General features: G+C 43.2%; 1 protein-coding gene across 4 annotated transcripts in view; it reads left to right on the top strand.

The window, feature by feature from the left end:
- shld2 (shieldin complex subunit 2) overlaps window positions 1-20535 on the top strand; it is a 30980-nt gene extending 10445 nt beyond the window's left edge. For 3 of the 4 annotated variants that reach the window (XM_088636113.1, XM_088636112.1, XM_088636114.1), the window contains 8 exons: window positions 12322-13698; window positions 14768-14875; window positions 16011-16205; window positions 17818-17952; window positions 18336-18542; window positions 19284-19521; window positions 19954-20069; window positions 20306-20535. In XM_088636113.1, coding sequence (XP_088492239.1) covers window positions 12405-13698; window positions 14768-14875; window positions 16011-16205; window positions 17818-17952; window positions 18336-18542; window positions 19284-19521; window positions 19954-20069; window positions 20306-20475 — 2463 coding nt within the window. In that variant the 5' untranslated portion in view covers window positions 12322-12404 and the 3' untranslated portion in view covers window positions 20476-20535. Of the gene's footprint in view, window positions 1-9082; window positions 13699-14767; window positions 14876-16010; window positions 16206-17817; window positions 17953-18335; window positions 18543-19283; window positions 19522-19953; window positions 20070-20305 lie in introns of those variants that run through there. The other variant, XM_088636115.1, reaches the window with a different exon arrangement.
- The last annotated feature ends 3278 nt before the right edge of the window (window positions 20536-23813 follow it).

Genomic DNA, 23813 nt, shown 5'->3' on the forward strand with positions numbered 1-23813 from the left:
ATTCATGCATTTCCTTTTCATGCATTTTTTTTGCACTGGGTGAGATTCATAATGGTAGTCTAGGAGATAACTTACTCATGTTTTTTTGGTCACTTTCCTGGTGGAATACCAACAATCATATTAGTTATGAACTTAAAAATGGACAACACACATCTTTTTTGTAGCTGTCACTAGAGTTGTTACAGTCGATCATCATTCACCTTAGACCCTCAGACACTCTCTGCCTGCCCATGATAAAGTACTTATTGAGTGCTTGCATCTAGTGCACTTATACACCCAGTAACCATCAAGCTAATTTCTACAAGGTTCCAGAAAGTTTCTGAGGGCTTCTGAAACTTCCGTGAGGCAAAAAATCATTAGAGGATTACATTTAAGGCACCGATTTTCAGAGTTCTGACAAAGCTGTGTTTATAGCCACTCAGTTTGTAGTTACTTAGTATCAGAGAGTGTGCTTGAATATTATCCATGTAGGTTATTTTCCTGCTGGTAGTAGATTAATTATACTGCAGCATCTTGGGCGTTTCCATTGAGCATGAATGAATTAGCATGCAGTCAGCCCCCGGGCTTCACCTGCTCTGGACTGAAGGAGCAGGAGGTCTGCATGGCCTGGCCAGTTCCACCCCCTTCCCAAAATATAACCAGGCAGTTCTGCGTGGCTTCACACTCCCACAGACTGGAAATGAGGCAATGGAAAAATAGCCTGAACACCAGAAATGGAAGCTTGCCTTCTTCAGGCAAATTAAAAAGACACGCCCAAACATTCTGTTGTTTATTTTTTCAGTGCAGAACCAAGTTTAACTGCTTCGCCTTCGTACACAGGCATGATCACCACTGCCCATAAACACGTTGAGGAATTGAGCAGTGTTTCCCAGTGCTTGTGCACCTGTGGGACAAAAATTAGCCTTCTGCTTTATAACCTGCATAAGGGCCCTGCTTGGAGCACAACACCACGCCATTAGATACAGACAGGTTTCTTTCTTTTCGGGTCTGTGGATCTGTGACATTCATTTAGTCTACAATCTTGGTCGCAAGACTTCTCAATTTAAAGAAACAGAGCTCTATGTTATAATATTTTTAATGACTCATAATTGGACATGGGAGGCACAGTGGCACAGTTGTTTGCATTGCTGCCTTGCAGCACTTGGGTTCTGGATTTAATTCTGGGCCTGGGGTGCTGTCTATGTGGAGTTTGCATGTTCTCTCAGAGTTTATGTGGATTTTCTCGCTCAGTCTAAAGACATACTGGTAGATTAATTGGCTTCTGGGAAAATTAGCCCTGGTGTGAGTTTGTGCCCTGAAATTGACTGCTGTCCTGTCATACCTTTGAATTGGAAGAAATGGTGAAGTGGTGAGAAATGGCTGGATGAATAATTGGACCTTAGAGTGTGTCTAAGAACTATAATATTTCTCACTGATTGTGATCTGCGTCTCTGTCTTTTCATGCTGGTGTCTCTTCCTTTATAGTTCAAATTGCACTGAAGCACTGACCTTTAGGAACATTTAGTGACACATACAGTATACTCACTGCCCTAACAGTGTATTAAAGATTGGTACTGTACATTACATAGGAGTGACCATTCCTATCCAAAATAGTGGAATGGCCCAATACATGATATGTCCTGTAATTCCTTAGAACTGTTATTTAGTGTATCAGGCCTTGTGCTCAGTGTTTGCTCCTGTGGAACAGACAGCTGATGTAGGTGACTTCACCAGAGGCACAGTTGTGATTAAGTCATCTGTGAATATCTGGTTATAGCCAAACTGTAATTATCCAAGGACCTAGACAGCTCCAGTTCTTCACACTATCCCCAGTCTGCCACAATTAACCCATACAGTACCCACAATAACCTCCATACAGTCCCACACTGACCCTAATCCCTTGCACTGTCTACAGTCCTGTATACTGACCCTAACCTCTCAGTCTGCCCACAGTCCTCCTTAGTGACCCCACACTGACCTCAGTCGGCAGTTCCCTGGGACCCCAGCTCATTCTTTTCTCTCCTTTCCCCCTCACTCTTCCCAAGTTCTTTTGCTCTTGACTTGTCTGTTTTCAACATTCCTGAAAACAGGCCCTGGTCTCCAAACAGGAGTGGTGTAATCAATCACAGCCCTGTTTCAGAGGGACAGCACAGCTGCGATTGGCTGCCTCACAGACAACACCCACAGGCTTGGCGAAGAGGCTGCCATGGAGGCGGGGGGGTGAATGTGCAGGAGGGGCTGTAAATTAGACTGCTTTTTCCTTTCACATTTTCCAGGAAAAGCCTAATGATTCAAAGAATGGGGCTGTTTTTGAAACCCTTTTATTTTTAAGTTCTCTGTCAATAGCCTAAACATATGGGGCCTTCCTTCTGATGTTTACAGGAAAGGAATGACTTTAAGTTTGCAAAGACAGGGAGTGAAAATGAGACAGAGAGAAAGGGAGAGAAAATTGAATTTTGTCTCATGCACAGTGATAGATTCAGGACTCAATGGTGCTGAGGGACATAGAAAAACATATTTTACAATGTCCTATTGCTAATGGGATGGTGGATTGGCAACATTTTTTCCTCCTGGTGTGTGTGTTTTTTTTGGGGGGCAGTTGTTGGCTTTCCGTCACACAACAAATGCAACATTAGAAACAAGTGGAAGCTTAACAACAATGGCTTCTTCCATCAGAAATGATAGAATTGTTTAGTATTTTATTATTACTGTCTTATAAGTTGAAACTTATTTTGTATGGACTGTACATTTATTTATTTGTTCAGGTCATAATTGAAGTCCCTGAATGTTTGTGCAGTGTGTGTTGGGGATATTAAGGATGGAGCTGTTCTGTGTTTTGTAACCAATGGGTCCTTCCCAAGATTCTGGTAAATATTTTCTTACAAGTGTCCTGCTTATATGCAAAACACAAAAAAATATTAGCTTTAGCTACTTAAAGCTCTTTGTGAGAGTTCATCAGTAAGATGTGTTGCCCATGGAAACGTCTGGCTGTGAACAAGAGGAGTCAGATACAGTATGTAAAGAATTTGGCTCGATGATACATAAATTCCACAGATGAATCCAAGCGAGGAGAGGGCGAATGCAGCTGGGTATAGACAGGAACACATAAGCACCTCATTACGTGAGGTCAGGGCAGAAAGCTAATCTTTATACCTGGACAGGTAGAACATAAGAAGAGGCCATTCGGCACCTCTAATGTGTTAACTTACCTATTTTCTGCACTCAGTTCATAGGTTCAGTAATAATCTCTTTTATATATTGTAAATGTATTTCATCTAAGACATATGCCAGACAGATGTGTTTCAACTTATTTGAAAAATGTTGCTCAATGAACTGATTATTCATCAATTAATGATGCACAGGTGAAAATTACACTGTGACACATAATGAGCATTCTCAGCGTTGTACACCTGGTCTGACTGAAAGGTTCAGTGCGCATAATTTAAGAAAGAGCACAGCTGGAATAAAGACAGACATACAGCAGGATCGAAACTGGGAAACACTGTTCAAGAAGATGTTTGAACACCCAAAATACTAGTAACAAAAAAGGGATGATGATGATAATTATGACTATGTCCTATGTTGTCTCTAACTGTTGCTGAAAAGCTGGTCAACCATTTTTTTATTTATTGTATTGACTACTGTAATGGCTTACTTGCAGTAGTAACTAAATCCACATTGAACAGTATGTCCAGAATTCGACAGTCAGAATCCTGACAAGGTCTAGTGTAGGTAATCACATTACTCCTAACCTAAAGTCCTTGCACTGGCTTCCTGTCAGGTTTCAGGTCACTTTCAAAATCCTGCTGTTCACAAACAAGGCTCTGTTTGGCTTGGCATCTCAGTATCCTTCTGAACTAATATCGTCCTACTACCCCTACTATGTCCTACTACTACTGCCAGCAGCATATCACCCTGCAACTCACAACTGGCAACCCACTGAAGCTAAGCACGTGTGAGCCTGGTCAGTACCTGGATGGGAGACCTCCTGGGGAAAAACTAAGGTTGCTGCTGGAAGAGGTGTTAGTGGGGCCAGCGGGGGGTGCTCACCCTGCGGTCCACGTGGGTCCTAATGCCCCAGTATAGTGACGGGGACACTATACTGTAAACAGGTGCCATCCTTCGGATGAGACGTAAAACCGAGGTCCTGACTCTCTGTGGTCATTAAAAATCCCAGGGCATTTCTTGAAAAGAGTAGGGGTATAGCCCCGGCGTCCTGGCCAAATTTCCCATTGGCCCTTACCAATCATGGCCTCCTAATAATCCCCCTCTATGAATTGGCTACATTACTCTGCTCTCCTCCCCACTGAAAGCTGATGTGTGGTGAGCGTTCTGGCACACTATGGCTGCTGTCGCATCATCCAGGTGGCGGAGGGGAGTCCCCATTACCTGTAAAGCGCTTTGAGTGGAGTGTTCAGAAAAGCGCTATATAAGTGTAAGCATTTATTATTATTATTACCCACCTCGCAACCTTCTGTCATCTAACTCCGATCTCCTGTCTGTCCTTCAAGCCTGTCTTCACTCTGTTGGTGACAGGGCCTTCTCCTGATGCACCCCAAAGCTCTGGAACTCTATCCCTGAGGAGAGTCATCTTTCCTGAGCTCTTCTATATCTTCTAGATATTTCAAATGTAGACTTTCAAATCTAGACCTTCTTTTCTAGGAGGAGTTTTATTTAACCGGTTCTGTACTGGTGTACCCCTTTGCTTTCCTACCATATTCAATACGCAATCTACTATCTCCTCTCAATATGTTCTTTTTTGCTGTTGTTGTTCTGTGAAGCCACTTTTTAATATAAAAGATTAATTATTATTATTATTATTATTTAGATGGATCCTCTGTTCAGTTTACTGCCAGTCAACTAGAATATTCACAATGTCAAAATACATTGTACAGGATGGGATAAATGTTTCAGCATTATCAGATAATGCATAGAAATGACCAAAATGAAACACGGAGCAAAAATCTGAAAATCCTAAATATTAACTCTTCATTGAGACAAAAACATATCGATATACGATGCAGGAATTTCAGTGATCAAGAAGGCTGGAGAGGAGGGTCAGAGAGGGTACAAGAGAGGGAAACTGCCTGCACTGGGTGACAGGGAGGAGTATGAGCAGCACAAGAGACCACCAGGTGAGCCGAGAGATGGGGTGGGAGATAGGAGGGGACTGAGGCAGGACTTTGGGCAGAGACACCAGGCACTGCAGAGAGCGCAGGAGACAGGCAGGGAGAAAAGGAAGCCATCTGCAGAGCTCTGGATGGGCTGCAGTGGGAGGGTTGCTGATGTTGGGAGCCTAGCTAGGACAGAGCGGCAGCAGTCCAGCCCAGAGAGAACAGGATCTTTGACCAGGAGCAGAGAATGATGTTAGGAAGGCTGGAGCTGTAGATATTGTTTGGAAAAAGATGACAGGTGTGTCTCGTTTGTTTTGACAACCATCTTGTATGTACTTGTATTTAAGTATACTTAAGTATATGCATCCTATAGATTGGCACAGTGGAACCAATGTTCATCAGCACAAGTCAGGATGCGGTTCTGTTCATTCCAGGCGTTCTGGCTGTCGCAAAACAAATAATTCAAACTGTAAATAAGCTTCTGGACCCCCCTAGTGGCCAGTAATTGTGCTCTTTTCAGAGGTAGGATGAACTATGTTATTGGCTGTGATCTGCATTACCCAAGCCCTGAAACATAGCTGAAGTGCCACTGGATGCAGGGTTGGGGTTCCTTACACTGGGCTCTCCTGGCTCCTGGCAAAACATTGACCAATCCCACACTGAGAAAGAAAGTCTGGAAGTTTACTTTCTGATAGAGATCTGGAGCGCTCATGTTGAAATGTATATTTATTTTTTGGAGGAGTAACAAGGAGAAGTAGGTTTTAAAATGCATTTGACATAACACTGTGCAGTGGATTTACTGTTTGCAACAACTGCCTGTCTCAGAAGCGTAACCTTAATGGCTCTTCTAATAAGAAATGTCATCCCTTTACACATACTCCTCATAAAACCAAGATCAATCAGGAAACAGCCTTAGCCAGAATCCACGGCCTATTGTCCGTGTTGACAAGCAGATTGAAGATGTGTGGATTAGCGATGGCCACTCATGAATGTAAAGGTCAAGTGGATGAGCAGATCTTTGAAGAATGAGTTCTTCTCCTCAGTTAATAGAGCTGCTGTGTCTCTTGACGATGGGTGATAGTTTTTAAAGCCCATTACAGAGCTACTCCTACTCCTACTCTCATCGGACTCCAGTTCTCTCCTGCACTGAGCCGAGGTGTGACTGCACTTGCGATGAAAGAGGAGCCAGTTTGTGTGCACATTACTTCTGCACGAGTGAAACCACAAGTGTGCATTTTGCACCTCGCAGTTGCCACACTGTTTTTGATTTCACACTCAGGAGGTAGTGAGACGTGCAAACACATGATGTGAGCCATAGAGTTCCTCCACAGGCACTATGGCCTCTTATAATATACCCTCACAGAAGAATAATGGTTTAGCTTTGCATAATTAGTTACTTAAGGTGAAAATACATGTTTATATTGTAGTATGCTCTCTGAAGGCACCAGTTCTGTAGGGTTTGGGCATTTACTGGGACAATTATTAATTGTAGCAGTAAATCACAAAATTGATTCTTTCGATGGCTTTAGAATCCAACCGTGCGATATAACTCAAACAACGCACACACACAGGTACTATATACACGAGGATACATTTATTAATACATAGAATATGCATATAAACCTAACAGATCTTATCGAGAGGGTTATCAGAATACAAAAGGTATATATTCAGTCAGTTACGAAGTGTTACATATATCAAGAGGACATACGTTCAGTATATCATTCATTTAGACTGTTTCGTAAATGAACTTGGTCATAACTTCTACATTAGATACTCAAAACAAGTACATAACTCTTAGGAATTAAATTGATATCAACTGGTTGGGATAACAATTCTCCGAATTCTCGAGCAGTAATGCAGTGAAGTTGAATACTCATCCAATCTCTGGGGATTCAGATTTCCTGCGGGCACAAAGAAACAGTTGCAGGCTGTTGCTGTCCAATCTGCGCTCTCTGGCTCGGTGCCAGGCTGTGCTGTGCGGCTTGCGACGGTGCGCTGCTGATGCTCACTGACCGGCTAGTTAGTGTTGGCTTTAACTAGCAAAGTTTGCACACAGGAGAAAAGATGACTGTGGGTCCCAGCAAGTCAGGAAGAGGACCGGTTCGTTCCTGATGAAGCGCTAGTTCTGAATAGTGATTCAGCTTTCCACAGTTCTGACCTGTTCACGAGGCCTGCTGCTGGTGCTAACCTCGGGTGGATCCTCTGGTTACTCTCTGGCAACCTCCGCTCTAGACTCTTAGAACAAAGGAAAGTTCTGGCACTCGGACACACTGGCCGTTCCGTGGTTGTCCGGGCTGAGTCTCAGGATGGTCAGGAGGCGCGCTGCGAGAATGTCCTGCCCTTGGGAGCCTTCTGCTCCTGGGCCGTCCTGCCCTGGAATTCTCCTTTGAATTCCCTTTAGAAAAGTCCACAGAATTCCACACTGAATCTCTCAGGCTCACTGTGTTGGAGGAACTTCAGCTCGTTGATTGGCTGAAAGTTCCATGGGCATCAGAGTCCCGCGTGGGTTACTCGGCCCTACCAGTCCCTGATTGGTTGATCAAGGTGAGATATGAGTCACTTACTCCTGACACTTAGGAATGCAGTCCAGATGTCCATCTGGCACTCCCTAGACAGATAGGCGCCAATGGATGACCATTGATCATGATAGCCAGGCTTAGCTAAGTGCATCCCCCTTTGGGAGCTGTCCCTTATCAAAGGAAACCTTAAATCAGCCTGCATGAATAGTTTCTCTGTGGCTGCACCACAGAGATGAACAGAGATGGGGCCTCATTTGGGAAAGCTCAGAACACTTAATTCTTTCTTATTAATAAGCCTCGCCGCTACAATATAAATACATCCTTGCTCCAAAACTCTTATTCTACAAAATCATTTATCATTTCCAGACTTCAGTAAAAGATTTTCTACTTAGTAAAATCTTAGATTTTCTACTTAGTAAAAGCAAATCTGATTACATTTACCCATTATTGCAATTTTCCATATTAAGAAAATAATGTAAGTTTTGTTAAATAAAAAATGGCCTTACTTTTATCTTTAATGTGTTTTAAGGCTGAAAAAGATTAGTACATCTTTACGCAAAGGGTGGTGGGTGTCTGAAACAAGAGGCTCTGCCATATGATAGAAGACAGAGATTCTCTGCCCAGCAAATTTCTAGTGAAAAAAGCAAGCAGGATGGACTGAGTGGTCTCCTCGGTCTCCTCTTGTGAGATTGGAGTGTATCCTCCAATACAATAATACAATACACTAAATTGGAGTGTATTATTGGAGTGAGATCGGGGCAGTGCAGTGGCACTGTGGCTAAAGATCTTCTCCTGTGGCTGGAACGTTGTTGGTTTGTATCTCCCAGCCGGCAGAGGAACTCTTCCCCGTTGGGCCCCTGAGCAAGGCCCTTAACCCCAACTCGTATAAATAGCCGTATAAATGGCTCACCCTGTGCTCTGACCCCAAGCTACTCTCCCAGTCTGTGTGTCTCATGGAGAGCAAGCTGGGGTATGTGAAAAGACAAATTCCTAATACAAGAAATTGTATATGGCCAATAAAGTGATCTTATTCTGGTCTGTGTTTACTAAACCGGTTTCAGTGCCAGTCTGTTCCTTTAAAATGTAGCTCCTGGAATCTATCTGACCTTTTTCTTTACAAGTCTTTTACATGTAGTTTCAAGAAATATTGCTAAGATCTGTCTAAATCTCTATATTCCAGTGGGAAATTCTTAAATTGTACTGCCCATTTTCAAATGATATAAAGATCAGAGGCATCTGCAGTGAGAAGTGTGAAGCCAGGCCCGATTTATTTTTTTTAATTTAGTCTGTGGTCTGTGGCTCCAACAGGGCTGCAAACACAACAGCAGTTGCCCCCAAATGGGCAGGAGAGCAGACCCTGTGATGTCTGTAATGTAATTGGCAGGAGCTGAAAAACAGTAAAATACTATATCTTGTATCTTCCAATCAGCCAGAAGTAAGCTTGTTAACGTCAAGTGGAAACTACAGGATATGGAACACACAAGGAGTTGTAGGGGTGTGGAATAAGCTCTTGTCTGTTTTTTGGTATATTTTTTATTTCCCTGAATGCACATCTGTCTCAAAACAGAAGGAAATAAAAGGGGAACCCTGAACAGTTGTGACCTGCCGGCAGTTTTGTTTGTCAGATGTTTTGTTTTCTAAGCTAAACACTGTGGTCTGCAAAAAATTGTTTTGCTTTCTGTAAATTAATGTTTTAACCAAATACGTGTTGGAAAGCACACAATCACTGCACTAATCAAAGCTCACAGAGCATTACTGTGTGCTTTAGGAATAGTGTTATGCACTACCAAATCTGTCATGTTGTTCAGTACTACTGTATAAAATATAAAATATATAAGTATTCGTTTTTATTTCAGATACATTTATTGAAAACAAATTCCTATTAACACTGATGACCTGGAGACCCATTTAAATGGCTGAGTGTTTTACTGGAGCAATATGAGTAAAGTTCCCTGCTCAAAGGAGCTGCAGCTGTGTCCCTCCTAGGATTTGAACCTGCAGTCCTCAGGTCTAACCACTTCTCCACACTGCTCCCTATTGATGTGATGTGAATACTGTACATGAGAGTCCCGGCACAGTACCAGTGTCTGTCAGAGTGGTAAGTTCACCTGTGTAAGTGCCAGTGAGTGCCTATGATGCGAAGAGTGTTCCAGAGCTCACCCATCTTGCTTCTCTGGTGAATTCAGGTCGTCTCTTCCAGGCACCAACAGCATTGGAATGAAACTTTAATTCATAGCTCGGATTGCCAAGAGTGGACTAATAAGCTCTTAAGTACAGAATGATACAGAAATCCCTTGGAAAAGATAGTGATCTGGGAATAGGAATGCCCTATGTCTAGCATTCTACAGGGCTCAGCTCCCACAGTCACTCTTTAGTACAAAGTCTGGCCATATTCAACTGTGGACAGTAATAATTCCATGCCAAGACAGCATGCACAGCTGGAACAGAAACAAACACAGTAGTATCTGCTATCTTAGCCGTGTCACCTTATGCAGAGCCTGACAAAGATGCTCACACATTAATTTTGGTACAGAAGGCTTATAGTAAATGACTACAGAATGAGTAGCATTGTGAAAATGGGATTAATACGTCATGGGAATGGATAGAGTTGGGAAACTGGATCAGTGTGTCTCCTGAGAATGAACATGGTAAGAGAACGGGATCAGTGTGTTTCCTGGGAATAGGTTGTGGATTATGAAAGGAGCTTTCCAGCCATGTTGTTGAACTGGTTTCTTCCAAGAACAGCTGGACTCATAATTGAGTTCTGAGTTCAATTATCCAAACAGGCTAGGTTGTAGATCCTCTCGCTTGTACCCTTTCTTAGGTTCTTATGTATTGAACAGTTTTGGCTAACTGGGTCAATGGATTTCAGTTTCCTGGAAATTTCTTTCTAATCTGATGCGCTATCCTAATTACAAGGAAGAGAAATCTATTAGCTTTGTGTGAAGGAGTCTATGTCTGTGAATGGAAGACTCACCTGAGGTGTCCTTAGGACTTTTGGTACTACTTCATCAACTGCACTGTAAAAACACAGAGCAGTGAGTTTTTGCATTGTGGCTTGTGTGTACGATGACATTCTATAGGAGACAGACATTTTGCTTCTTATCTGGGTTTAGAGTAGGCACTGAGGGAAAATGGCTGCCGACAACTCAGTAATTGAGCCCAGGTGTGTGCAGTAAAAGTCAACTGAGGGATATAAGAGCTGTAAACGAAGGAAGGCAGGGAACGGTAAGAGAGACTTAAGTGATTTTAATGGTACACAGTCTAGATTATGCTCCTTTATTGTTTGTGTCCGGTTTTGCGGGGATAACAAGACTTTGTCTGTCCTACATTAATAATAATAATAATAATAATAATAATAATAATAATAATAATTGCTTACACTTATATAGCGCTTTTCTGGACACTCCACTCAAAACGCTTTCACAGGAAATGGGAACTCCTCTCCACCACCACCAACGTGCAGCATCCACCTGGATGATTAGGCACAGAGCACTGACTTAAAGACCAGACAGATCTCCAATTTGTTATGTTGTTTTCTTGTGGTGTCAACTACGTAACCTTGTGTAGTAAAAACTGTTTAAGATCCTGAAAGAAGGCTTTTTTCATGACAGTTTTTTTTTTCTACCAGGAGATGGCAAACTGATACCTGATTTTCCTAATGAACCTTACATGAAGACAAGTGAAAGAGCCCTGGTCTCTGCTGGGAACACTATTGTGGTTGTTTAAAATAAGCCCTTCAGACTACTGCCTGTGTTTTAACAGCAACCCACCCCTTTTAATTTCTTCTTTTGTAGTAGCTGTACTATATGGTAGAGTACCACTCATCTTCTCTTGAGAAAAGAAAAAATTGTTCCTGTCGGGAGCTCAATGGGTGTGGATTACATCTTTTAAAAGGATATATACTGACAGGACAATGCAAAAATGCAAATTAGAATTTCACCTAGTCTGGCAAATCATCTCTCCCAAGAGCATAGAAGAGCTGCCAGTGAGTGCAGATCTCTGTGGCTTGCTGCCACTGTCACGGTCTCTGAGCATTGTCTCCACCTGCAGGTGATTGTGTGGCAGTGCAGGGGGTGTTGGCTGTGCAGGAAGTCTCAGGGCAGGGGGGAGTTTGCTATTTAGGATGGCCGCAGTCACATGACACAGACAGCTGCTGTCTGCCAGACTCCTGCAATTAGCTCAAGATGGAGGCTGGCATTCACAAATAAGATTTGTTAGTCCCTTGGCTTGAGCTGAAATTACAGTGTTATTTTATGCCTGTGCAAACAAAACTTAAAGACACTGTATTTGACAACACAGATAAGGAAAAATGACAGGAGTAGGGCTAAGATAGTTTTGAATGCCTGGGGTTATCCTACAGCTACTAGGATCTGTGAGGGAGGATTTTTTCAGTTGTAGTTTTGGGATTATGAATGAATGCAGGTTAAGGGGAAGGCTAAAGTGTATTTCTTACCTGCTGTATTGTATTGCCATTTAGTGAAGCAGGGCACTGCTTACCTGTGACAGTTTCATTGTTCCAGATTGTGTCAGTGAGATATCGCCAGGAGTGTGATGTTGTTTGACCTGCTGAAATTAACAGCAGAATAATGTCAAGGACAAGTAGGCAATATCACACAAGCCTGTGGTCATGAGGAAGAGGGCTAGAGCCTTGGTGTTCAACTGCTGTTCAGCCCCAAAAGTTAAACAGCTTGCTCTGTTCACAGGAGACCTGTTCTATAAAGAAGAACTAATGGAAAGGGAACTCCATAAATGCTGAGGTGACAGTCTTAATTCACTCTGCAGTAGCATGGCTGGCACATCAAAAACCTATGTGTTCCTTGGCGCACCAAAACCCCCCCTCAGGAAGATAACAGAGAGACCCTGCAGTCCCAAGAAAGATGCCCCTGGCCAGTGGCAGAGAATGCAGCTCCGGTTTCAATTAGGGAGGCTGAATTCTGCCCCAGAGTCAACAGACGGGGAGTCTGGAGTGTTTGGGGCTGGGAGCAGCACACACTGCCGTGTGCTGAGCGATGGCCAATGGCTGGATAAGGTCAGCACCACAGAGAGCGCCTCTTCGGCAAAGGCCAAGGGGTTGGATTGCGTCAGCCTTGCCAACCACGTTTTGCATAGAGTGAGCATCGGAGCAGACAAAACCCTCAACAATCCTACCAGTTTTTCAGGAAGTGGAAGAGACCAAGAGGAAGTGCATCTTCTAGGGGAGCAAGGGGCCAGTCCCTCAGAGAGTCCGGAATCCCAGGTCACCAGCAGACTGCAAGAATCGCCTCCTGCGGCCGTCAGGGAATATCTGGATAGTTGCTTCCCTGCTCACAGACAAGGCCCTGAGGCCAAGAGAGTTGTGCCAGGCTTGTCTCTGGAGACAGAGTACCTCAGCGTGTGCACTGTGAGCCAGGCTGTGCTGCTGAAGGGACAGATGGGTGCAGAGGTGGGAGTCAAAGGGAGTTGGGGGGACAAGGCGGGATGTGCCTCCGAACACACTACAGAGACCATCTCAGGCAGCTCCCTGGAGCTGTACAGCCCATGGAGCGATGTCAATCCAGCGGTGCAGGGAACTCTCAGGGGTTCTGTGGAAGTCTTTGACACCCTGAGTGAACAACAGAAGGAAGGGGGAGTAGTGATAGAGGCCAGATCTGTAGGGCTTCTCTGCTCTCAGGGCACTTCCTTTGCCAAGAGGAACAGGGACTTGGATCAAGAGGCCTCAGAACAGACAGCCCCGCACTCCAGGTTCCCTTTATCTATATCTCCAGGCTCCCCTGTCTCCAAGAAGAGCAGAGTGGCCTTGCCTGATGACGAGGCCTGCGCACACCAAGGACAGACAAGGAGCAGAGCTGGCTCGCTCACCACAACCCTCCTGAGCAGATGTGTGGACAGGGGAAAGCACTACCGGGTCCTGGTGGGTGTGCTGTACCCCTGCCATCTGAAGGAGATCAAAGTCAAATCTGGGTTCTCTGCAGGCTCCATGGTTCCCCTGGCAACCATTGTTGTAACTGACCAGTCAGGAGCCGAGATGAAGGTGGTCTTGTGGAGGACTAAGGCATTCTGGGCCCTGACTGTGTACCCAGGAGACCTGCTGTTGATCACAGGTAACAAACTGGCCTCCTGTCTCCGATTCATATTCAGCAGCTTGAGCATGTCCAGTATTAATAAAGGAGGTAGACCTTTAAAAGTTCATACTTGAATTGTGCAACAGTATGCTTTCCATTAAGGAAAGCTAGTACTTATTTATATCTAAAACGCCACAATTGTCAATCGTATTGAGCCTGTACAAACTGTTCTCTTCCTACAGCTTTTCATCATCTCCATTATTATTAAATTCAAAGCTGTCAGTGTTCATATTGTGGACTTATTATAACTTCATGGTCTGCTTTTAAGAAAAAGATGGCCATTTTCGCAACGTTTCTTTTTATATTTCTGAAGTCGACTTCACATTAAGTGGAAAATACCTGTTTCCCGGTTGTTGCAATGTGTGTGAGTGTAGGTGTGCATGTGAGGCAGCATGTTTGTGAACAAAACTTAATCATCAACTTCAAGCCTCTCATCAGACTCCAACACACTTCCTTTTCGATACCTTGCTACTTTCAGCCACTTCCACCCAGTTCAGCCACGCCTGTGTCAGCTCTCTGACAACCAAAGGATGGAAATTCAGCAGTATCCTTGCATGAGGCATTTTACACGTAGAAGGCTTAGAAGTTTCACTTTCTTTTTAGAATAAGTTTTTTATACTGTATATACACATTTTTATTATGCAAGTCCTGTCAGGTTAAAATGAGCAGCCATGATCAAGTGCTAAAGAACATATGACAGGACAGGCACATATACCACACTAAGCGATGTCCTGTGTGTTGTTGCAAGCCCAGGAGCAATTGCCCATGCAAAAGGCTGTAATTTGTATAGGACGTGGTTATATAAACCTTGGCAATTCCAAGATTTTTGGAGATTCACTGTAAGAAAAATACAGGGGTCATGGCCTGCACCTTGACCAGCTTTGTCAGAGGGTCTCCACCGTAAATAGTCCAGCTGTCACACACAAGAGGAAGGGAAGTGACAACAGGCAGACCTCAGGTGATTCAATTCAGGCAGTGGATGAGTCTCTGGTGTTTGAAGGTGCAGCACTGTGCAGGTTGTACTGTGTGACTGTGCTCTGTGTGGCAGACCTGACTGTCAGTGAAGACCGGTGGAGGGGTGAGTTGGTACTGCAGTCTACCTACACCAGCACACTGTTGAATCTGGGCCAGGCCTCCCCCAGCCTTCGGCTGCCAGGTGAGTGTCAGGCCCTCGTGCCATCCTCAGAGGGGACCTGCCCCTGTGTTAGTATTCCATGTGGCCAGTTCTTCATAATTCATCAGGAAATGTCAAATAACATGTTACCCTTCCTGCTGTCTTTGCTTTTTTTCTGAAGGATTTTTTTTCTATCTTTGAAATGTCTTTTTTGACATTTTCTGTTGTTTTGAAGTTTCTGATCCAGTACTGACAGTTTACGGATGTGGTCTGAGGTGTATGTGTAAATAAAACAATCCTCTCTCTAAAAAAGGATGAAGGAAATGTTGATTCCATGGTGAAAAGAAACAAAGAGTGAAATGCACAATATTTGAGCTGTAGTGATGTGATACAATATGTTAACCTTTACTTTTCCATTTAAGTGATCATTCTATCACTCCTATTATATAAGCATTTTTAGTACCACTCATTGAGACTGCATCTAGTTCCTGAAGCCTTAACATGGTTCTTTTCTAAAGTTAAATACATTCAATTTGTAACATAACAAGAAGGAAGTAAGCAGAGCACAAAGAATTAGCATGAAACCAGACTTACATTTAAATAACAATTCAGTTTAAATCTTCTTTATGTTAACATACTGTATAGTATATATGTTTCCACACAGTTGTGTTAAGTGAAGATAGGATGGAATACGTGGTTGCAATTCACTAAGATGTGTAGTAGTTTCATTTAAATAACAAGGGATGTCAGTATCAACTGACTGGCCATAATCTCCTTCCTTTCCTGTAAAGACATTCAGACATAATGCCAGGAGGATGAATATCACACAAGAATCCATATCCTCAAATCCAATTCCAAGGAGGACATTATCACAATTTTCAGCACATATTCATATACAGATAATAGCATAGTATCACAGTTACAGTATAGTATCTGGGATTATGGCATAGTATTTATTAATAATAAATTGTATTAACTAAACCTCTTCCAATTAGTTTTTGGTCTAACTCTTCTGATTTTGGAACTCACGAATATCCTGCCTTTATGAGGCAATGTCTTAAAAGTAAGAATGATGACATTGCACATGGATCTTTACTTTGTAGTACATCCATCCATCCATTTTCTTAGACTTCATTCAATTGAGCAACGGTGACAGAGTGTTTTCTTCACCCTACAGTGCCAGAGAGTGTGGAAGGTGGCATCCTGGAGGAGCTCCATAGCCACCTGAGGGAGAAACATCCCTCTCTGCTGTTTCTCCCTCTTCGTGTCCCCCAGAGCCCTCGAACAATCCTCTACACCTGTTTGAGTGCATTGCGCCCTGACACGCTGGTGCACGCCCTGCTGCAGGTCACGGATACCTCCCTGATCAGAGGTATGCAGCTGTCTCCCCTTACTCTCGTTCTCACTGCCTAAAGATAGCACAGCCAGTCAGTGCTACAAGGCACAACCAAATTACAGTGAGCACCGAAACCCACAAATACACTCCACGGTGTTGGTGCCTGCTACTGTACATTTTGTGCTGGGTACTCTGTCGCAGCCTGCAGCCTGACACACCTCTCCCTGATGCCAGCATGTTTGTTTTGAGTGGTTAGCATGGAAATTGCACCCTCCCTGACCACAGTGGAGTCACCGCAGTAATTATATGGACATACTATTGCTCATTTATGTTTTCCTTGGTCAGATTAATGGGGAATCCCTGCTGAAAGAAATGGTTGTGACTGGAGTGACAGCCATTTCTTTCAGCAGGGATTCCTCATTAATCTGACCAAGGAAAACATAAATGAGAAATAGTATACCCATATAATTACTGCCGCATAAGAGGTCCTCAAACATGCAGTACAAATAGATATAGTACTGTGAAAAACACTGAATTTTGCAGATACAGTATGTATTTCCAGGGACCCATTGCATTGTCTCGGAGGACCCCAGGTCCAGAACAGGCCTCCTCAGACTTGCACAAGCCTTTAATGATTTTCTATCATGCTTAGACATTTCTTAATCTGCTCTCAAACCCTTGGTTTAGAAATAGCTTGCTGCGGAGGTGCTATCAGTACATACTATGTTTAATAAAACTTTGGATTCTTTATCTGGACAGCTAATAAGCGATGACACATATATTTAACACTCCTATTATACAAGCATTTTTAGTACCAAGCACCTAGTCATTGAAATTAATTTTGACAATGAGGGGAGCTCCAAAACCTAGTGCTAATACTGAATTTAAACTCTATCCTACTTTCCCAGAGCTGAAAAGTTACAGAAAGCTAAGAAAGGTTACAGATACATTGTAGCCATTTTGGTATGTTTTTTTATTAGCAAAGGTAGGACTGAGCCATTAATTAATTTGAGATAAACTTCTGCAATCGAGCGTTGGTCCCCACGGCAGGACTGTAATTTATTTGGTGAATACAAAATTCTTGAGCCAAGCAATGGTCTAGCTGTTTGAAAGGTGTGTAGTCTTCCACAGAGGAGTCTGTGGATGGAACAGTCCTCTAGGTTGTGCTGGATAGTTTGCTCCATCACACAGGAACAAGGAGGGCTGCACTGATTCCTGTCTATAGAGGCTGGCAAGACATGGACCATGACCAGTACCCAGGCATACCCAGTTAACCTAATGGTCTGACTAGCAGACCATTAAATTCTAAGAAAAGCTTTAGGAGAGGAGCTTGGAAGAAGTCTGAGTCCCAGAGACAGGAAAATAAACAAAAACCACATCACTGCCAGACCAGCACCCTGAATATCCCAACTAAGTTTTAAGGGCCTAATAGCAGCCAAGTGCAGGCTCATTAAAGTCCGTGCTGCCCAACACACTGCTGATAAAATCTAAATACAGAAAACCCACACTGGAACAGAAGAGGACTGTAATGTCTGAATCTCTGTCTGCATTGCTGCAGAGGTGCAGGGCTGTAGTTTCTGTCTCTCTGTCTGCACTGCTGCAGAGTTGCAGTGCTGTAATTTCTGTGTCTCTGTCTGCACTGCTGCAGAGGTGCAGGGCTCCACCAGGACAGGTGCAGTGAAGAAGGCAGTGCTGACTGTGAAGCAGGGTGATGACCAGCAGGGGGTGCTGGTACTATGGGGCTCCGCCATGGCCTGGCTGCAGCAGATCAACAGAAACAGAGGTGAGATGAGGCAGACTGAGCTAGAGTGAGATGTTCAAGATTATCAATGAATAACACTTGCATGGCAATCTGGGCTTGTTTGGCTAATTATGCTTTAAGCTCAGATCAGATTCATTGTGTGTTTAAGGTATTGGCTATTAAAGGTCCTAGGGGGTACTACATAACAAATTCAAATCAATTCTTAAATCTCAGATTGTGTTTTTCTTTTTCATGATACTTTTGAGAGTTTTGAAATGACAGATACCTGCGCCATGATGGGAAGTGCATTCTGGCTTAGGGTGCTCTCTGTTCCCCAGTTCTGTGGTGACACTCACATGAGCAGTGCTAGGTGTGTGAGCCCAGGTAGAATTTCTGTGTGCTTGATTCCTGCTGTCGCTCCTCAGGTGCAGTATTGGATTTCCGGGTGCTACTAGTGAGGAGTAATACCACATCAGGGGCTATGGAGCTTCATTCCACACCTTGGGGTTCCTGTGAACCCCTCTTTCCCAGTGACAAGAGAGCATTGGAGTTCCACAGGCAGGCTCGCCCAGGTCGAGCCTTGGCCATCCTGAAGCTGGACCTCCACACTCTGTTGTCTCAGAAATACACAGGTGAGGGGCTTTCAGTATACTGAAATAGTTCTGGGTGATGAATAGTTACAAGGGGATCTGCATCATGGTGCATTCTGAACTCCTCATTCTGGTTTGAGGTCATTCAAAAGGTCTGTGCACAAATGAAATACGAAAATAAGACTTAAAAAAAAAAGCTAGATCAATGGCCTAGATGGCCTAGAAGAGAGAAAGAAAGGGAATGTGAAGAAATTTCAAGCACACTAAGTAATAGATTTTCCATTAAAAGAGATTAGGTAGCAGAGTGTAGTGGTAAAAAGGACTCTCACATCAACAGGAATTCATAACATTTACAGATTTATTTGCCACAGTTGTTTCAGAGACAGCTCAACTTGCTCTCAATCTCCAGGCTTCATTTGAGAGATCACTTTTCTCCAAACCTAAACAATTTACAAGGCATTGGAGCCACTGTAGGAGATAGCTACAGGATGGAAATTTTCAATAGCTTATGTAAAAGTGGAGTTATCATTTACTTCTAATGTTTTGATAGCAGAAACAAGTGTTCTTGAGTATCTGGCTTCTTACAGTCCTCCTCTTCCTCCTTACACAGATCATTAATTTATACCACAAAGTGCAGTTTAACCCTCTGACTGCTCTTCTTTCATGAATCCCTTCATACAGCACATGGCAGAGGCAGGTGAAACTACAGTACATGTCTGTTTTGAACGGTCTGGCAGTCATGCCACATTACAGCATTGACATGCCTTGTTGTTTGTATCCCAGGAGACGTGGAGGTCAAATGTCAAATCACAGGGCTGCAGTTTCAGTGCGGGAGCTCCCAGAATGTGTCATTACAAATGAATGGCCACACCCCCCTGCAGAGAATCCTGAATGCTATCTCTGAGGACATCACCTTCATGGGCTGTGTGAGATGTGGCTCTGAGCTGGGCACAGACAGAAATGGGATTTATAGTCCCTGTTACCCCTGCCTGCCACACACTGCTGTCAAACGCTACTACAGGTCTGAACTACTGTAGCATCTTGTAATACCAGCTCTCAGATTTTACTGCATTGCTCTTCGTTACTGGCATTTATTTCTTCAACTTTCATTTTACACAAATAATCTGGTTTCTCGTCATGTTGTGTACATCTTTCACTTTTCCTTATATACGGTTAGCCCTCAGTTGCATCCTGACTATGCAATGCTTTCTTAGGTGCTAGATCTAATTGAATACTGGAATTTTCCATTAACATTTCCATCCACCTGGCCCAAATCTTCTATTTGACCATTTACAGTACATCAGGCTCTCCATATGACCTTATACTGCTGCCTTTTTGTTTGCTCTTTTGTGTGCAGGGTGTTTTGCCTCATTGCCAGTTTATTAATTTTATAACCCCAGTGAAGCCTTGTACACACTGTCTGATGAGCTGTGCTCTGTCGGTCCTGACCCAGGCCAGCCCTGTTGACAGTGAAGGATGGGGACTGTGAGCTTTGTGTCCAGGTGCCTCCAGTTCTTGTGCAGAAGATCCTGTTGAATATGCCTCCTGAGCTGCCCAGCAAGATTGTCGGTAGGATCCCTCTACACACAGACCTATTGCACTCTCCCTCAATACTGTACACTGGTGCTCTCCTCCTCTTAGTTCAGGGTCAAGGCACATGTAGCAACATGAATGCAACATAGTTAGTTCCCCATTGTAATATAAGCTAAGTCTTCTCATTTTAATACCCTTGTACTCTTTATCTGCAAACTCTCTCTAATCCATTCCCCTCTCCACTTCTCCATCTACCCATATCTATCTACCAGGTCCATCTTCTGACAGGACATTTGGACAGGTGGTGGCTGACACATGCTACTCTCTGCTTTCAAACCCTTCCAACTACTGCCTGACGCTCCGAAGCCACTTCCAGCTGGATGAAAACAGTATCCCCATTGGACAGGACTTTCTCCTAATCAGCCTGTGTCCTCTGCTCTAAGTCCCAATCAAGTTCCCATTCAATGGACATGTCTATACCGAGACCCCACCCCAATCCTGTGCCTATATATAACAAAAGATACAATCACACTTATCACACTTAAAGTGTTTATCACACTTGTTCAAATGGCCCATAATCCACAAGATCTTGACACAGAATATGGGTTTAAAACCACTTTTCAACTGAAAGAGGTCAGTGCTTAATATACAGTATAACCTCTGCTAGTTTGATGGTTACTTGATGACCATCCAGGTATCCATATAAAGCAAACCTTGCTCCAGCAAACAAGTCCTTAACAACAGAAGAGGTAGAAGATGATCTTCTTCGAATACCTCACTAGCTCTTCATGCAGACGGAGGCTGCAGTAGAATGAGACCTTCAATTATTTCTTCACAATTAAAGATGTCACTTACAGGTGTCTCCCAACCCCAGCACATTCTCCCAATCCTGTGGCGATCAGCAAATGGTGACAGGAGCAGGATAGTGACGTCTGGAAGCTCCTAGTCCTGACTTGGCATAGGTCTTGATCAAGCACTTGGGTTGAGGCAGAAGCTTCCTATTTTAGGATCAAATAAATTCTTTTTGGAATCCCGAAGGTTGACATACTTATTCTACTTGGAGTTTCAACTCCAGAGCGAGGAGAGATGCCTGTCTCTGGAAAGGGACTACTGGCAAGGAAGGAGCTGGAAATGTAAACTCCAATAGCACTCTTCACTTTTCCAAATGCTCAGAGCAAAACTATTATTGCCTGTACCCTATCTCACCAGAAAAACAGACAAAATATCCTGGTAAAATCCACATTCCAAACACTTTGTCATCATCAACATGCGGAATAATGTCCACATCACCAGAGCAATGACAGGAGCTCACGACTACTGCACCACTCACTTAGAAGTTCAGTTATGTCCATCAAATTGGCTCCCAAATGTTGCCTGCAAAAAGAGTCGTGTGCACAGATAATCAATGCACTGAAAAATCCATACAAAAGAGGGAGCTTTCAAGAATGCATAATGGGAAAAGCTCAGTCCTTAGCCAATAACAGAAAAATATGTTCATACCTATTGGGAAGACCTCAAGAGAAATATCAATGTCAACAGACACTTTAATATTATACCAGAAAAAAAACTGATTTGTTGAACCAAGTGATCAATAAGCTTATTGTTTATAAAGTGCATGAATTTCTGTGCAGGGCAAAGACCTCAACTGGAGGTCAACAAACTGGCTCACATCCAAACAAAGGTGGAGGATCAAAGAGGCTATGACAGGAAGAATGGGTGGTGGACAGAAACAGAGGAGGAAATGTTTTTTCACTGCCACAGGGACTGCTTACAGCCCAAGTGTATGGTTCCTAATCTAAAAGTATTGGAAGTACTTTCATTTTGGAACTGGTAAACAATTTAGAAGCCTGGTTGGTATATTTAGGAAGGTAAATGAAGAAGTCGAGTTGGTGCTTAGACAAAACAAGTCTTCTGTTTTGTTTTGTTTTTTGTTTCTTTGTTGGAATTGTTTAAATAAACATTTTATAACATTTTACATAAATAAATCATTTTTTATCTGTGTTGAAGTGGAGTCTTTAATGTGCAGAGTTCCCTAAGGCACACTACCTGAAACAGGAATATTTCACATATCGTACAACAGCTAATTAGAGGTGATTGTGGATGTAGGTGGACTGACCTATTTTCAGCAGCAAGTAAACATTATATATTATATATAATTATATGTATATTATATACATAACATTGTATATTAGCCAGCAGCCATATCACCCTGCAACTCACAACTGGCAACCCACTGAAGCTAAGTAGGTGTGAGCCTGGTCAGTACCTGGATGGGAGACCTCCTGGGAAAAACTAAGGTTGCTGCTGGAAGAGGTGTTAGTGGGGCCAGCAGGGGGCGCTCACCCTGCGGTCCATGTGGGTCCTAATGCCCCAGTATAGTGACGGGGACACTATACTGTAAACAGGTGCCGTCCTTCGGGTGAGACGTAAAACTGAGGTCCTGACTCTCTGTGGTCATTAAAAATCCCAGGGCATTTCTTGAAAAGAGTAGGGGTGTAACCCCAGCATCCTGGCCAAATTTCCCATCGGCCCTTACCAATAATGGCCTCCTAATAATCCCCCTCTATGAATTGGCTACATTACACTGCTCTCCTCCCCCGCTGATGTGTTCTGGCGCACTATGGCTGCCATCGCATCATCCAGGTGGATGCTGCACATTGGTCGTGGTGGAGGGGATCCCCACTACCTGTAAAGCACTTTGAGTGGAGTGTCCAGAAAAGCACAATATAAGTGTAATTATTAATTATTATATATAACATTATACAGTATGTATTATAAGTATGCTGATATTGCAATACTGGTTCACTGGGTTGATCAATTTCACGAATGGCTGAATAGTTCATAGCCAGATGCAGTCACAGCCAGAATGGCGGAGGCTGATAACTTGAAAACACCTTGTAACCTATAGTTTTTTATATATTTTTTTAAATATCTGGCAATGTCTGGCTATATGTTAAAGTGTGTTTTAGTGGTGAGAGTGCAGAGCTGCATCAGTGTGAGGTTTTTTGTTTTCTTTGCTGTGTTTTGACAGTGGTTTGCATGTATTGTCTATGTTGTAACACTAGGTGGAGCAGAAGCTTCAGTATTGTCAACAAAGGGCCATATGAGACACTGCAGAGCTGCGACGATGAAAACAAAGTTTCTTCAGTCAGGAGTTCTCCTGTTATTGTGGACAAATGTGTCTCCTCGTAGACCTTGACCTTGGGATCAACTTCTGCAGTTGCAAAGTCGGGAATATTTGCTATTTTGTATTCATTTTAATCCATAAAATGGTCAGGTCTAAGAAGCATCATCAAAATTAAATGCTGTATGTTATTGAATTATGTGCCCAAAGTGAATTCTTTAAGATGTTGTGACTATTGAAGTGTCTAGATACAATGGTTAACACCTGACATTTCCAGTTCTTGGGAGCTTCAAATTAGGAGATATTTGCTGAGCTGTAGGGGGCTGAGATTCAGTGATCAAAGCAATTGTAAAATTAATCTTGGTTTACCTTAGTTAATTAATTTCTTGGTAAATCATTAAGAGTGCCATCAGCTGTCTAGGAACACAGCATGATACATACAAGGGAACAGAGAAGAGGAAAGAGGACGAGGGAAAAGGGGAGGGACAAGAGATAGAGGAGAGGAGAGGAAGACAGAAGGCGAGAGGCTCTTGTCCAGATCATCCATAAAGACCAGAAGTTAACTGTTTGAACCTTATTAAGAGAGCTTGTTGTTAAGAACTTAGATTTCCTAGGAATTCCTCGGTTAAAAATGACCTCTCCTGGTGGCATTTGTA

Source organism: Lepisosteus platostomus, chromosome 6, assembly GCF_059453375.1.
Source record: "Lepisosteus platostomus isolate fLepPlt1 chromosome 6, fLepPlt1.hap1, whole genome shotgun sequence".
Taxonomy (NCBI): domain Eukaryota; kingdom Metazoa; phylum Chordata; class Actinopteri; order Semionotiformes; family Lepisosteidae; genus Lepisosteus; species Lepisosteus platostomus.